Source organism: Agelaius phoeniceus, chromosome 3, assembly GCF_051311805.1.
Source record: "Agelaius phoeniceus isolate bAgePho1 chromosome 3, bAgePho1.hap1, whole genome shotgun sequence".
In the NCBI taxonomy this organism is placed as follows: Eukaryota; Metazoa; Chordata; class Aves; order Passeriformes; family Icteridae; genus Agelaius; species Agelaius phoeniceus.
In genome coordinates this window covers 61,294,594-61,309,899 of record NC_135267.1, presented here as the reverse complement: position 1 = coordinate 61,309,899, position 15,306 = coordinate 61,294,594, and the positions used below count along the sequence as shown (strand labels likewise).

The window sequence follows — 15,306 nt, the reverse complement described above, 5'->3', positions numbered from 1 at the left end:
CGACAGTGTGTTCCTCATGTCACAGTTTTCATTACACCTATCCTAGGGTTCTGTGCTTTCCTTCATGTGTAATATATATCAAATCTTCCAAAAAAGTGTAGTCATACACAACTTTTGCATAAAGAAAGATTGACTTGGGCACATCAAACACTGAAGGGCCCAGGTGTAGGCAGCAGCTGAACTCTTCCAGATCCTCTGACTTTAAGGGGATTTTACAGAGGACTGATCTGATAGAGAACTTGAAATACTAGTAACTACTCATTTAACTAAAATGTCTGAGTCCTGTACTTAATTACAGTATCAGCTGAGATGCAGATTTAGTGCATTGGAAGAACCAAGACCCCCTGCCTTTTCCCTGTTGTTCCAGCTATAAATGTTATTAGGGCTGAGTTACTAAAGGGAGCCCAGAGGAAAGAATGCTAATATTGTATGGCAAAGGGTGTCTATTCCTTCCCAGCAAAATTAATTTGAGCCTTATTAAGTCTCCTCTGAAGACAGCTAATGACACATTGCAGTGTGGGGAAGTTGCTTATCTCCTGTAGCCCTTGTCACATACTGAGTGGTAGAGAAACTACTCCTGCTCCAGTCCAAAAAAAGAAGAAATGGGATTTGTGGGTCTGACACATGTCACTCTATGATCACTCTATGGTAATAATTGTGAATGCCCTACCAGCACCAGAGTCTGGATGCTTTAGTTTTCACTTGAGCAGGTGTTTCTTACCCAGTTTGGCTGTTGCAGGTACACGATTCTTAAGTGGAACGAGGCGATCTTTACATTTTTTCTCCAGTGGTAGCTCACATTTTATGTGACGTCTGAAATTCTCCCGCAGAATAGAACGGATGATCTTCACAATGTTAGTCTTGTTCTCAGAATCACTGCAAGTTTAAGAAAACACAAAACTTAATTTCCTTGCTGAAGTAAGACACTAGGATAAAATGTTCCCACTGCCTTTCTGCTGATGGGCTTTAGTGCAGTGTTTTATTTCAAAAGCTTGCTTTAGTAGTGGGTTTACAGCTATCATAAGCTCATAGAATGTTCTGGGTGGGAATGGACATTAAAGATCATCAAGTTCCAACCCCTGCACCATGGGCAGGGACATCTTAACAGTGCTAGACATTTCACACACCTTGTGTTTTGAGATCTTAGTTGCTTCCTCTTAGAAAATTACTTGAAAGGTAGCTTCTGTATGAGGGAATCACAACCTTAAGTAAGTGGTCTTGTCTCTCTTAACCAGCTGAGAGTGATAAAATCAGTTACTTTGCTCATACTGGAGCTTATGTTCATATATCTGCAGATTTCTGACATTGGATCATTACACTTAATTCACCCATTTGAAGTTGTTATAATTTATGCAGTTAAAGATTGGCATAGTGCCTAGCTTCAAGTAAAGAGTCCCACTTTGAAACTGCTGATGTAGAGGTCACATGGGAGAAAATATTTTCTTTTTATTTTAAATGACATGAATGTGATTTGTAAAATACAACCTCCATGTAAAGCTTACCTGCTGCACAACTGAAAAACTGTTTCTGGCCTGCCTTCTAGTTCTGACTTGGTGTGAATCAGTTCCCAGATACAGCTGTTCTCTGTTCCTGTGCATGGAAGGAAACATTATTTTTGCATACACTTCCCAAAACCTTTGGCATTAGAAAGACCAGGGTAGAGTTCCTGACTCTCCAGAAGGCAGTGTTAACTCAGCCATGTGTGGAACTACAGAAGATCTCACCCAAGGTGGAACTCAAGAGAAAGCTTGGGAAGCCAAGGAACCCAAGAGAGCTCCCCTGAGCTCTCTTGCTGCAGCAGCCCAGCACTGTCTTTGATAACTTTTCTCTAGGAGAGTTGCTTTCCCCCATTCTTGCTGCTTCTCTGTTTTCCAGCCTTAACAGGCCTTCACCCAGGTGTGCTCTAAAAACCTTGTGACACTTTACAGAACATACAGAAGTGAATAGGACTATAAAGATCGGCTTGAAAATAAACCCACGGCCCTTTACTACCATAAATTACAGTCACCTTTCTGCTCTGAAAAAACATGAGGATCAGCACACACACAGCACCAGCGTGTCATCAGGATGTCAACTACAGTAAGCCACCTGCCTTTTATTGGGAATTTCCATTCTGTCATTCCTTCACATCATGTTACATCTCCCTTAATGCACAGAAGTCAGCATACCAAATGAAGAAGTCTGTAAATGTATCAAGCCTGTACCCCCTGAGTGCAGAGACAACAGTGGACAGATAATACTTTCTCTACACCTGCTTGCTTCCAGAGGCTCAGAAAGACATCTGGAAGAAGCAGTATTACAAAATTCCAGGAAAGCATTCAGTCCTAAAGTATTTACTGCAAGAGAGTTACCTGCTGTGTTCCCCAGTCGAACTTGAAGAGCAGATAAAGGAATCAGCCAACGAAATTTAAATGGATCCAAGTCACCATAATTATGGGCAGCACGAACATTAGTAGGCTGTAAAAAGAAAACAAAGGATATTTCTAAGAAGTAGAAGAAGTGGTGGTGTTTTGTACTACTCTTAAAAGATCTACCTTTGAAGAAAAACTAAATTGATTGAACTTTCCTTCACTACCTTAAAATGAACTTGTAAATGCAGTTGAAATGGTGATAGACACAACCTTTGGAATTCATAATTGCTTCAACTTTTAAAAGCCATTTGATTTTAACTGATAAAAATAAAACTTTGCCTATAAGTACTACCAGGGAAGAAGTTTCCTGTGAAAGAACATACAGACTGTGGATTAGCAGAATACATTAATCATGTAGCTGCTGCTGCTACTTTTAGAGCTCCTCCATCTGTTACAATGAGCATGGTGCAGTATATCACCACTGGTACTTGGAACATACAATTTGCTACCTGGCTTCAGCCAGGGTGGGTGCAGAGAAGGTTATGTCTATAATGCCCCTTTTCCTTTCCTTCCAGGATTATCAAGGGTCCATAAAAGAAAGGTCTTTCACCTGCACCCTGTGGTAAGGTAGGCTGTCATAAATGCTATCAGGAAGAATTAGTTATTTCTGCATAGCAATGTTTCATTTTCCACTTGATAAAATTAACACGGGGCTCACACAGAAGATGATGGTGCTGCTTACTAAATAACAAAAAATACTTATTGCTACACAGACACTGAGCATTTGTTTTAGCAGGATAGCCAGAACTCCAGCCTAGCAAGTGAAAGTGGTGTTTCATGTCAGTCACTCCCCCTCTAACACTGTTATAGTCCATCTCACATTGCATTAGTATCCTGAACATCCACCATCTCCACTGATACCAAACTTACCATTTTCTTTTTCAGTTTGTAGTTCTCCTTATAGACCAGTATTACAGCCCTCTTAAAAACTGAAAAGAAAAAGAAAAAAATAAAAGGAAAACTGTTGATTATAGGCATAATATTACAATATTCAGTGAAAATACTATCTTGGAGAAGTATAGTCATGGGAATGTGGAGGATGAGATAAGCAAACATGGAAAAGCATTTGCCATGTGCTGAGATGACAACTGTGTTTTTCATTCTGCACTTTCATGCAATGGCAGTATTTTTCCCTCAGATTTTGTTCTGAATGTCTAGGATGAAGCCATTCTGTACATTTAGATAGTAACCACCTATCTATCCTCTGTAACTCTTCACATAAACAAATACAGAAGATGTAGGTTAGATGTAAAAATTTTCTTTCTGTAGACAGTGGACATTTTCAAGTGGAGCAAAGGGCCTGTAGCAGGAGAGGACACAGTCTGTTCTTCGTGCAGTTCAACAGGTTGTTCTTCTGTTTGGAGCATCCCCTTCCCTAACCATGCTTCCCAGGAAAGGAGTATCCTGAGAAAGAGAAACCTGTCTGACATTAACCTGGAGTTCTTCTGAAGGTGTTTATTCACTGAAGTATTAAAATAATCTTTTTTTTTTAAGAAATGGACTCTTATTTGTATGGTCTCATTTCCACATCAAATTTCAGGTTAAAATAATCTGGATGGGGATGTCAGTGCTGTAGCTGTAAAGCAGAAGTTAGTCTGAATTCACAAGAGTGGAATAAATCATGATTTTCCCACAAGCCTCCTTTGAAAGCTTCATTTAACAGATTGTTCTAAAGACTCTAATATTGCCTCTTGAAAATCTTCCATAGTTTAAATATAGGCAAGACAGCAGCTGAGGGTGGCTCACAGAGCAAACAGCACAAGCAAGCAAATAAATAGAAAGTTTTTTCATGTTAGGAAAACACAGCTATGCATTTTTTCACATATAAATCCACCCTACATATCACGTGACTGCAGGGAATGGAGTTTGGGGCTTTTATCTTGGGAGGAGATCTAATGTGGCCATCTTCAGATTTGAAAGCACAGAGTCCTTAAGGAAGACACTTACCAAACACTGTAAGTTCGAGGTCTTTCCTTGCTTTGCCCAGCGATGGGAAAGGATTCAGCCAGGTAACTGTAGAGTGCATCAGAAGTTCTCCCATTGAAAGCTCTGTCACCTGGATTAAATTATAACAGTAAGTAAAATAAATAAACAGTATAAATATCTACATCAGTGCTGCATTTTAGTATACATTGATAACTTTAAGGATTTATGTTTCCTGTATTTACTCTATGTATAGAAAGAGATCTTCACTACAGCAGGAAAAGTGTGAGTAATCCCTTTTTTTAAAACAGGTTACAAATATACAAAGTAATAGCCCCTAAATTACAAAAGCTGGGTAGAAGTTCTTACTATTAATAACTTAGAAGAATACTAAGCTGTTCTGATTATCTTACACTTCTATATAGTCAGTTATGAACTGCCTGATTATTAGCTGTAAATATTTTTAATTTCTATAGAGTAATTGGTATTAATGACACTACCAATGGCAGAATTAATGGAGGTCTTGTACTCTGAGGCTCCTTTCTTCTGTGGGACACAACATAATGCTGAAGAATATCAAAGGCTGTCAAGTTTTGTTTCCCCATAAATGATGAGAAACCAGGTAGTCAACAGGGACAATTTGACTTTTACTAGCAGGAAATGAAACAACTGAGATGACATCTCTCATATCTGATATCCAGCTTTACAGATTTGATCTGCTTAGTAATTGTTTGATGTAAATGGCTGAGTTGAGGCCTTGCTGCCCCAGTTCTGGGAGATGACTGCACACAGTCTGTATAACTAATGGGTTTTGCTCTGACAAGTACCCATGGATGCCTCAGCACTGGAAGTGCAGAGAATGAGAATAACAGACCTTAATGTGAAATCCTTCAAATTGCCATTTTCATTTATACGGGTGAAAAAAATATGTTAAGAACTCAATAGCATAAAATCTGAATGCCTTGGGGCATGGATAATCTCTGCAATGTTTTGACAAGAGGGTTTTGCCTACTGAGAACTATATCTACTCCTGCTTGCAATTCCTGTCAGTCCAGAATGCAGCTCTGGCAGCTGTCTGCAAACTTTACCATAACCTACTGACAGAAAGAAATTTGACAGGCAGATACAAAACAGAAGTGAAAATATTAAAGGAGAATGGAGCAAGCCCAGTGGAAGTAAGTTCCCCAAATTACCTCAGGAAGAGAGGAAGCCCCTAGGGCAAGCTGGATAATGCTTCAAGAATCAATGTGACATGTTGTTTGTTCTCTTACCTCTTTCTCTGTTCCACTTTGTTCTGCAACCAGTTGGTCAAATACAGTACCATAATCTTCATATATCTTCTGCATCTCATTTATGTGACTTGCTACTTTTTCCATTGCCTTCAGTGCTTCTGTAAGGTGTAAAAATTTCATACACAGCTATGTAATTAATTTTTATTTCTAAATATGGTAATTTTAAATTCAATTCCCCTTGAGGCATGTAAAGTGATGTTGCCTTCTGAAAGTTTGGCGAACTGAATTCTAGCTCTGTATCAATACTTTCTCATAGCAACAGTAGAAGAAAAACTTCCTGGTCAGAGTAAGTGAAAAATGCTCATGTAGTGTCTTAAGTGGCTGAAAAGGCTGCAATAAGGATTCCAGTGACAAGCCCCCAAAGTTGGGGGGGTGTATGATAGTACCATGGCAGTATGATAGTACCATGGTTAAATTTTGCATCTTGTAGAATAGGGCCACTAAGTCCTCTGGAGTAATCTACACTCATCCTAGAATAAGTTATCTAATGATCTTCAGGAGAAACAAATTGCATTTGTCTCCTCCCAGAATGGACAAAGAAATACAGTGTTAGGCTGTACAAGTTCCTCACAGGCTGTACATATTAAATGCTGGTGGCCAGGTTTTGTTTAAATTATGTTTTCCAAACAAGAATGTCACTAGTTTCCATTAGATTTTTGTATTAATTCAGAATGGAATTGGACAGGGATCTTTTGTTTCATCAATTCTTAATGGCACAGTTGTTTCATCAATTGTTAATTTTAGCAGTTTGGCATCTATCCTGACCTGCAAATAAGTCCCCAGCCCCAGCTTGTTTGGGAAAGGGAACAATATTGGAAGCTCCTTTTGAAGTCAGTAAGATCCTCATGAGTTTTTACTGACAGTGTAGTTTGCCTACATCCATTTTGTAAAAATGACAGTCAATCCATAAAATACATCTCTTGATTTTCATCCACCAGGTGCTGACAGACCTGAACTGGAATTTGCCAGGGTGAAGTCCCAGGCATGTGAGCCTAGAAAAGCAATCAACTCTAATGCATGTCAGATAAGTCTCTCCACATGGGAGACAGTGCAAACATTTGACAAAGATCTCTTCTACACAAACAAGAGTCACAGAAGGACCTCAAACAACAAATATTTCCTTCTGTGGTACTCAAACTTTTTGACATATTTCAAGAACTAAATAATAACCACAAGATGGAGCCTTGGTCAGTATTTCTCAAGTGGGTTTAAAAAAAAAAAAAAAAAAAGGCAACACTGTGACCTGACATGCTCCTGTGCATGAGGATAAAGATCCCAGTCCTACTTGCCATGGCAAATCCTGGCATACCTACTTCTCAAAGGGACTTGGACATACCAAGTAGAACTTTTAGCTAAAGGAACAAAAAAAAATTACTCAATACTTTAAAGGAGAGTGAGGGAATTCTCTCTAGGTTTTGACAAGTTCTGTGCTATCTACCAGAATGCCTACCTGTATCTTCAGAAAGGGCAGGAAATAAAACTTAACTCATTCATTCCTGTAGAAGAAAAGAAGTTACCTGTCAAATGATAATGCTCCTCACTCTCATTGTCTGTCAGAGACACCAGCTCTTTTAAAAGCAGAGGATATTTCAGCACTCTCTGAACAGGCTTTATGAGATATGACTCCAGTGTAGAAGAATGTTGCTTTGTGGGATTTCGAGCATCCAGAAAGGTCTTAAAGGCACTATCTGTTTTGGCTAGATTAAAAAAAAAAATTAAAAACCAAAAAAATTTGTCCGTTGAATATGAAAGTCATGGAAGCTACAATCATTGAAAAACATGGAATGGCAATTTGAACCCAGCACCAAAACTCTTGCCCTCTTCAATGGATGATTTACAGAGTAGAATATACTGTCAATTTCATTATAATTTCCTGCATCCAATAACATTCAAAAGGGCTGAGAGAGCAATTTTATGAAGGTGAGATTATTCCTCTAATTTTTCCATTGCATTGCAGTGAATGGCAGAGGAAGTAATTCCTGATTGATTCTACCATTTGTTGCTGCTTTTCTGGAGACTGGGCCTGCAGACAGCACAAAGTTGTGGAAGGTGTTTCTACAGCTCTCCAGGCTACTGCCTGGAGGTTATAAAAGGAATCTTGTTCTTCAGGTCTATACTATACTTCAGCAGAACCTGTGATCTTAGATCTTCCTATTGAAAGATACCTGATTAGTCCTTGTTTGATGCCAATATTTATTCCTTGATTTTATCCAATATTCTCTACAAGTTGACAAGATTTGTAACAGTAGCTCACTGTGGTTTGAATTCATGCAAGTAAATTACAATAAAGACAATAAATTACCTCTCTCAAGAACTTTCTGAACTTTGATGTGGTTTGCACAGAAGCCACTGTACAGTTTGAAGTGGTCAGCATAATACAGAAAGGAGCCACCAAGGGAAAACAGCAATTTCTGAAATCAACACAATCAAAATATTAGTTCACTACTAGAATCCTAAATATGTATTCAGGCATACAACAAACAGACTCAATGGTGAATTATTGGCTATCTTTCTATACATATACATACATATATATATAACATTAATATACTACTGGTAGTAACTTGATGATTTTTTTGTATTTCGCTGAGTGTAGATTTTTGATGATTTTTACTGGTAGTAACTTGATGATATTTTTGTATTTTGCTGAGAGGTGTAGAGGTCAGCCTGCAATTTTCTCTTTTGTTCCTGAGCAGATATTCTGTTTTACTTTATATTTCAGGCAGCACAGGAACAAAAATCAGCAGACATATAACTATGTTGTTCTGGGAAAAAAACGGGAGCCATAGGAAGCAAGGCATAAAAGTGCCAAAGCCAGAAGGGACAGAGTAAAACAAATACAGGATTGCTTTCCAGCTGTTTTCCTTTTTTCAGGCAGGTGGTAATTACAGGACACCTCTGATGTTCTTGCATGAAGAGGAGGTTGGGAAGATGTGGGAGGAACTGAATCACAAAAGAGGTTTTTAGAAAAATGCCTCCCAAAGCAAATATAAGAAAGAGGAGTAGTGAGGGAGGAGGAAAGCAGCCCTCTCCCCTCTTTCAATCAATGTTTGCTCCACAAAATGCAGCAAGTGTTCAGGAGGCCTGCCAGCTCAGTCCTGAGCCAGTGACTCCATTGCCAGGGAATCCACTTCTTCCAGTCAGGGCAGGTACTGGGTAGTGCTGCAGCCATTTACAATTCACTTCCTGCTCCTTGGACCTCACAACGTGGGAAACTCATGTGGCATTAAACAAGAAAAGCTCCCAGTCTCTTGGGGGTTAGTTGGGCACAACACAGAAAAGCACAGGCAGGGCAGAATTCAGTGCAGTGACAATAAACTCTCTACAAAGGAGTTCTGCCTCACAAACATTGCCAAACATCGTGTACTCCAACTCTACTCTGTCTTTTCCCATGTTGCAAATTTTGCCATGGGGAGGAAGATAAGACCATGAAAAATAGCACTAACCTTTCATTGCTGAACAGAACTCTGTAATCCAAAGTAAAACTTCAAAGCAACCCTACGAAACTTCTAAGAGCCAGAAACTTCTTAAAGCCAGATTTTCACAAACATTTGCAGGCACACTACAAAGTATGAAATGATGAAATATTTACCCGGAACTGAGATGGTGTTTCCAATGTATTAAAATCTGAGGAAGAAGATATTCCATCTTCAAGGGTCTCCAAAAACACCTTCTGGAAATCCAGCATTTCTGGCAGGCTGCCGAACAAGGACTCCATCTGTGGAAAACATTGGGCCATGAAGTACAGCACTCCATGGACCTAAAAGGTCTTTTGAAAACAGTGGACTAAGGAGATGTAATACACAAAGAGATTGCAAAGGCTAGTAATGTCATTGTTAATACTTTTCAAATAGGTTTTATAAAAAAATCCATGCAAAAAATTGAGGTTTCTCAGCAGTTAATTCAGAAAAACAATTACTCTTTAAAAAAAAGAAGTCATGCGCACACCAGGAGAAAGGCACTGACTGGTGTCATTCCTGTTGACATCTTTGTTGTTTGCTTTTTCTGTCCCACTCTCAGCAATAAAAAATCCAAGTGTCAAGGTCTTAGCCCATAAAAGAATGACTAGGACTTTTTTCAGATATTCCCTCACCTCATCCTGAGTAAGGAAGGTTTCTTTTTGAAGGGGCTCCAAGTATAGCTCGAAGAGGCAGCTCAAGTCCTGCAAAAAAGAATATTTGTTCACTTTTTCTGTACCATTTGGAAACTGTTCTTTATGTGGCAACCCTGAGATAGGGGTAAGTTTGGGGAATGAACTAAAGATACAATTCCTTTTAAGTAACAAAATAGCCTACATACTGTTAGCACTGAAGTTACTGCTAAATTAGAGGCAAAGTGATTTCAGCGTAATGTTATTTTTCATCCTTAAGGCTTTACAACTTGATTATAACAAATTATATTTTAGCTTAGCATGAGGAAGAATTGTTACAAATGGTTATTTTTGAACGAGTCCATCCATATGAACAGCATAAATGTTTTAATTATTTATTTTACATAAACTATATAAATAGCTACTTATTTAAACATCTGTAGTAATATTCAGAAGAACACGTAGACTGTTAAAACCCTACAAGTTATTAAAGTGTTCAGTTATTTTGTCAGGTAGGTATGATCAAGGGCTTTGTCAGTCACTTCTCAAAAAAAACTAATGCCATTTTTGAAGACTTACTGTCCCACACCAAAGCATGACAGCAGGGCTGGGGCCCACTACAGGGCTCTCCAACCCTGGGAAGAGACACACCAGAAATTTTATGTAGAAGGAATAACGAGCAGCTCCCAGAAAATGCCATAACAAGTATTGCAACGTGCCACGATTTTTCCTGATGCAAAATTTCATGTATATCAGTGGCCTCCATGGTCATGCTTTGTTCAAGTGATTCCTCTAAAAGATATATCAGGTGGACATAAATGAGGGTCCAGCATATGGCTATATCAGTGGATGAAGTGTTTTCTCTTCCACAAACATTACTGCAGCAAGTACTGACATCTGTAAATACAGGTTTTGAGATACAGAAAAGGAGATGATGCCTTCTTGCTGGAGGTCAATGAAATAGATGTTCTTATGTTTCCTTTGGCAGCCAGTCACGTGATTTTAGATTTCATAAAAAGAAGAGAGATACATCGAACAATTTGCAGGTTTATCAGTCAGAATAACTTCCCTATCATGCTACAACCCACTGGAGTTGTGCCTTTCAGCTTTCCTGGTTCAAAAATAATCATGCACTCTTTTCCACATACTCATTTGTATGAGACTATTCTGTTCTTCTACCAGATTTATCTTCATCTTGAAAACTGGGGAGACATCCCCTGGAAAAACCCTTTTTGTTTGCAGGTATCTTCTCCCCACAGATGACTGCTCTCCAATACAACTACAAATTGACTGCAATTAATGCTACTACGTCAGATCCTACAGCCTCAGCTGCAGGAGCAAGTCTGCCAGAAGCAACAGGAACAATTAGATAAGGAGACTTTGTAGGCTATGGCCCTTGTGGAAGGCCGGTTGTGTAAAGATAAGATCAAAATATGTTAACACTGTCCAGCCTCAAAAACAAGTAAGCCATGGTTTGTTTTTTGTACCTTGACATAAGATTTCTCAGTGTCCATAAGTTCTTGGATGACTTTCCTCAGTCTATCTGCATCAGAAAGGTGGCGAGCCAGTGGTCGTGGAGGTGGATCCTGGTTGTCCTTCTGTGCTTCCATATTGCTTGCTTGGACTTCTTGGAAGTTTCGGCACAATGCGCTGATCTGCTCTGCGCTCTGTTGAATGAGAAGAAACAGACAAGTGATGATGTTTTAGAATACAAGTTGAACCACAATTATTTCTAAATTCCCCCAATTTTGCTCCTGTTTCAAATTCAGGGGCCAGAGCATGCCATCGATTTTTGTCAGAGGTGTATCTTGACAGCTTTGAACAGCTTTACTTTCTAGCAAAACCAGATCAGAGCAGTAAAAGGAATTTAAAATTCCTAGGGATTTTCCAGCACAAATTATTTTCAGTCTTCAGATACAAGTTCATGGAGTGCAAAACATGACAGAGAACTCAGATATATCACATACTTTGATTCTTATGACACTGTTTTCCACCTCTTTTACTTTGCAACACTCACTGCATCAAAATTCAAGGAATTAACAGATAAATATCTTATAAGCATCCAGAATAATTCTTTTGTATTTCATCTGCAACATATATTGTATTGTGTGTTGTCTTGTTGCTTTCTAAACAATGAGACATGAAGATGAGGGTTCAGATTCCAATTTCTGGGGATGTCAAAAGATGGTCAGATGTTTTCTTTCCAAGGATACAACTACATATCAGGAACTTTTGCTTTAAAAAAAGGTAAATGGAAAACTAAATATTTTATATTCTTTAGAAGAATTATTAAAAACAGAATAAATAAAACAGAGAAAATTGTCAAACAAGATAGGAACTGAATATACAATGACAACAGTTAATTTGAGATGCAAAGATGGAAGACAAGGAGATATTTCTGACACTATGAAATAGTTATGTCATTTGCTCTCAGATGACCACAACTAATATCCAAGAGCAACTTTTGCAGGCCATAATCTTGAATGCTCAATTTGAAATTATTCCACAGGTCTCTTTCTTACATAGTGTTTCCCTGGAAGATAAAACATCACTACCATTACCCAATTCTGTGTTAACAGCATTGAGCATCCACATCTTTGTAGTACATGAAACAATTCTTCACTCCTTCTGTCATTCAGACACTTGCACAAACTGGACAGTTGCATAAGCTGTGACATTTATCACCTTGTATTTAGCAAGTGCATTCAAATGAGGACTACATGAAGGCTGCCTTATTTCAGGTGTAAGTCCTTTTATAGTGATATCAGGACATGAGTGCATTTCAGAGTTGTCTTAATTTGTACTATTATTTATTCCACAAGCTGTTTCAAGTCATCCTTTTTGGGTGTCCTGATTCACCACTGATTACCTGTGTAGCTTGGTTCACCAACATACTAGGCCATCAAATGAACAAATGCAAAAGTTAATCTGAAAATGAACCGAGCTATACAAAGTCTTTCAGTAAATTGGAGGCTAAATGGACTAGCAATATTTAATCTCAACCATTCCTGTGATTAAACACCTATATGATGAAAATAAATGTTAAAATGTCAGATATTTGCCATGTAGTCCATATTACTCAGTACCTTCCCAGCTCCCAGTTTTGAAAAATGCCACCACTCTAAAAAAAATGAAGTTATTTTCCTCACTGATATGTGGAACCCTCTTCATAATCCAGTATAATTTGAAGAACTATGAAATTTAGATACATTTAGTATTTTCAACACTTATTAGGACCCCAAAATTGCTATATGAATTGAATGGTGTTTGTTAGAATTACAGCTCCACACTGATGGAATAAATTTAAAAATTGTAGTCAGTCTGTGACACTGAAATTAATTAGTGGCTTGCAAACAAATCCTTTAGGAAGTGGTGTGTGGGTGTTTGTGTGTATGTGGGTTATTTTAAAGCAGTTTCTAAACAACTGAATGCCAAAGCACTTCATTTTTGTTTTCTTTGTTTCTGATGTCAGAAAGGTTTGTATTTATATCAGAATGTTTCAGATTTTACACTCTCTACAGCTCAAGAGGCACATGGGCAGCTTGATTTACATCAGCCTGATGACTGATCAAGGACACAGGGATCAAGGATGCAAGGCAGCCTGTTTAAACCAAGTCACAAGTATCATCATCAGACACAGTTTTACAAGGAAGAGTTAGAAGTCCTCTATTCCTCCTCAACCACCTTTGCATATAGAGCAGGCAGACATTGGGGAATGTGCTATTTCTACATCCCCTTAAGTTCTGGGGTCAGTGCTGCATCTGTCACCGAGAATCACTGTATGGGAAAGCATATGGAAATAGATTATACTCCTCCATATAAATACTTTTTGATCACCTAAGCAATATAATTTTGCTGTCAGAAATTGTTCTGCATAGCTGGCCTAAGCCCAAGGATTACCTCTCTGTACTGCCAACAAGCACTGATTCTTATAAACTTTAATACATTCCTGGATATGTTTGCAAATTTGGCATTAAAAATATTGTCCTTGACCTCCCTGCTCACAGGGTCTTGTCTTTTCCTTAAGTCTTGCTGCTCTGTGTCCTTCCCTTTACAAGAGGGAAGAGTCTTCCAGACCACGCAATATCCAGACCTCACTCTTTGTACCCACTGTGGTATTTACACGTGGGTCAAAGCAAGCATGAAATGCTACTTGATCACAGGACAAAAGTGATTCACATTCACTCATATGCATTGCATAGACCACGGAAGATGAAGGAACCCATTTTGCCAGTGGAACCACTGGTTCTTGACAAGGAGCCTAGTATAAATGAGAACATAGCAACAAATAAGTAGAGAAGCATAAAGCAATTCTTCCTCCATGTTTCTTCCCAAAACTCTCTTACCACCCAGGTCAGGATCTCTACCCTTTTTCCCAAGTGTTCTGGATGCTACTTTCTGCCTTTGACATGAAACAATTTCCTGCTCTTTTAAACTGTTTAAAACACATCCTTTCCAGAAAGTCTTGAGTGACAGCCCCTAGGACCAGCTCTTTTATATCTGGCATGTGTGGGCAGGAGAGGCTCAGCCTCTGTCCTTGATCTGGGATTGTCCTGCAGCTGGGATTTCAAAGCCATCCGGACGTTCTGGATGTCAAATCAAAACTTGGTAGTCCAGCACCCTTAAGCCAAGAAATCTCAAAAGGAACTCCCTCTTGATACTACACACATCCACATCTATCTTGAATTAAGGAGGGAATTAACCCTGAATTTACTCTGAGGGAATTCACCCTTGACATTGCAATGGTTAATACCGGCAGCTATGACTCTCAGATAAAACTCATCAATTCCTCAAGCACAGAGCTGATTTTATTTGCACAGGACCAAGACTGTTTGCACTTTGTAAATGGTAAAAAAATTATTTATGCCAACCTTTATAGTGTGCAGCTTATCAGAATAGGAACAGTTAAATCGGTAAAAAAGAAAAGTCCAGATAAGTGACTGCAGACAAGGCTGCAGCATAGCTGGGAACAGATAAAAGCTGAGGAGAAACTACAATAGAAGCAGCAAACTTCCTCCAAAATCCATTACTTGAGCTTACGTATGCCGCTTTCAGCAACATGTACAGGGGACTACAAGCAGTGTCAGCTTACCTTTGGCACTGAACAGCAGACAGATAAGGCTAAATATCAAGAAATTTAGACTAACAGTGCTAGAGGTGGGAAAGAAAAATGGAGTTTATGCAGGGCTTAAAGGGAAAAAAAACCCACATATATTTCAAGGAGAAGGAAGCTAAGGAGCACTGTGCTTAATAAACCTTATGGTTTATTTGCCATATTCAAGATTTTCCAACAAAGTTGTATAAGCTGTTTTACAGATCTACCAGTCAGGGGAAGCAACCTCCTGACCAACATCTCCTGGCCTCTTAGAAAACAGAAGGATGTATATAAGTAGTCTGGAGAAACATTTCTTTCTTCCCTGCATGTTTGAGACTCAGACTTAAGGCTCCATGTCCTTCTGCAAGGAGTAATCTCTGTGAATGTGAACTGCTCAAAGTAACCTTTGAATGGAAATTTCCAGCCCACAGAGATGTCACCTTGACCCACGGCAGCCAGCAACCACAGAGGTGCTCAGATGGAGATGCAGCACAT

At 38.8% G+C, this 15,306-nt stretch overlaps 1 protein-coding gene across 7 annotated transcripts in view; it reads right to left on the bottom strand.

The window, feature by feature from the left end:
- Positions 1-15,306, bottom strand: part of TIAM2 (TIAM Rac1 associated GEF 2) — an 88,100-nt gene that overhangs the window by 1,369 nt on the left and 71,425 nt on the right. For all 7 annotated transcript variants that reach the window (XM_077175405.1, XM_077175406.1, XM_077175407.1 and 4 more), the window contains 11 exons: positions 11,204-11,383; positions 9,720-9,788; positions 9,219-9,344; positions 7,929-8,037; positions 7,144-7,323; positions 5,606-5,724; positions 4,359-4,467; positions 3,282-3,340; positions 2,352-2,457; positions 1,503-1,590; positions 722-876 (listed from right to left, as the gene is read on the bottom strand). In XM_077175405.1, the coding sequence (XP_077031520.1) occupies positions 722-876; positions 1,503-1,590; positions 2,352-2,457; positions 3,282-3,340; positions 4,359-4,467; positions 5,606-5,724; positions 7,144-7,323; positions 7,929-8,037; positions 9,219-9,344; positions 9,720-9,788; positions 11,204-11,383 (1,300 nt within the window). The remainder of the gene's footprint in view (positions 1-721; positions 877-1,502; positions 1,591-2,351; positions 2,458-3,281; positions 3,341-4,358; positions 4,468-5,605; positions 5,725-7,143; positions 7,324-7,928; positions 8,038-9,218; positions 9,345-9,719; positions 9,789-11,203; positions 11,384-15,306) is intronic.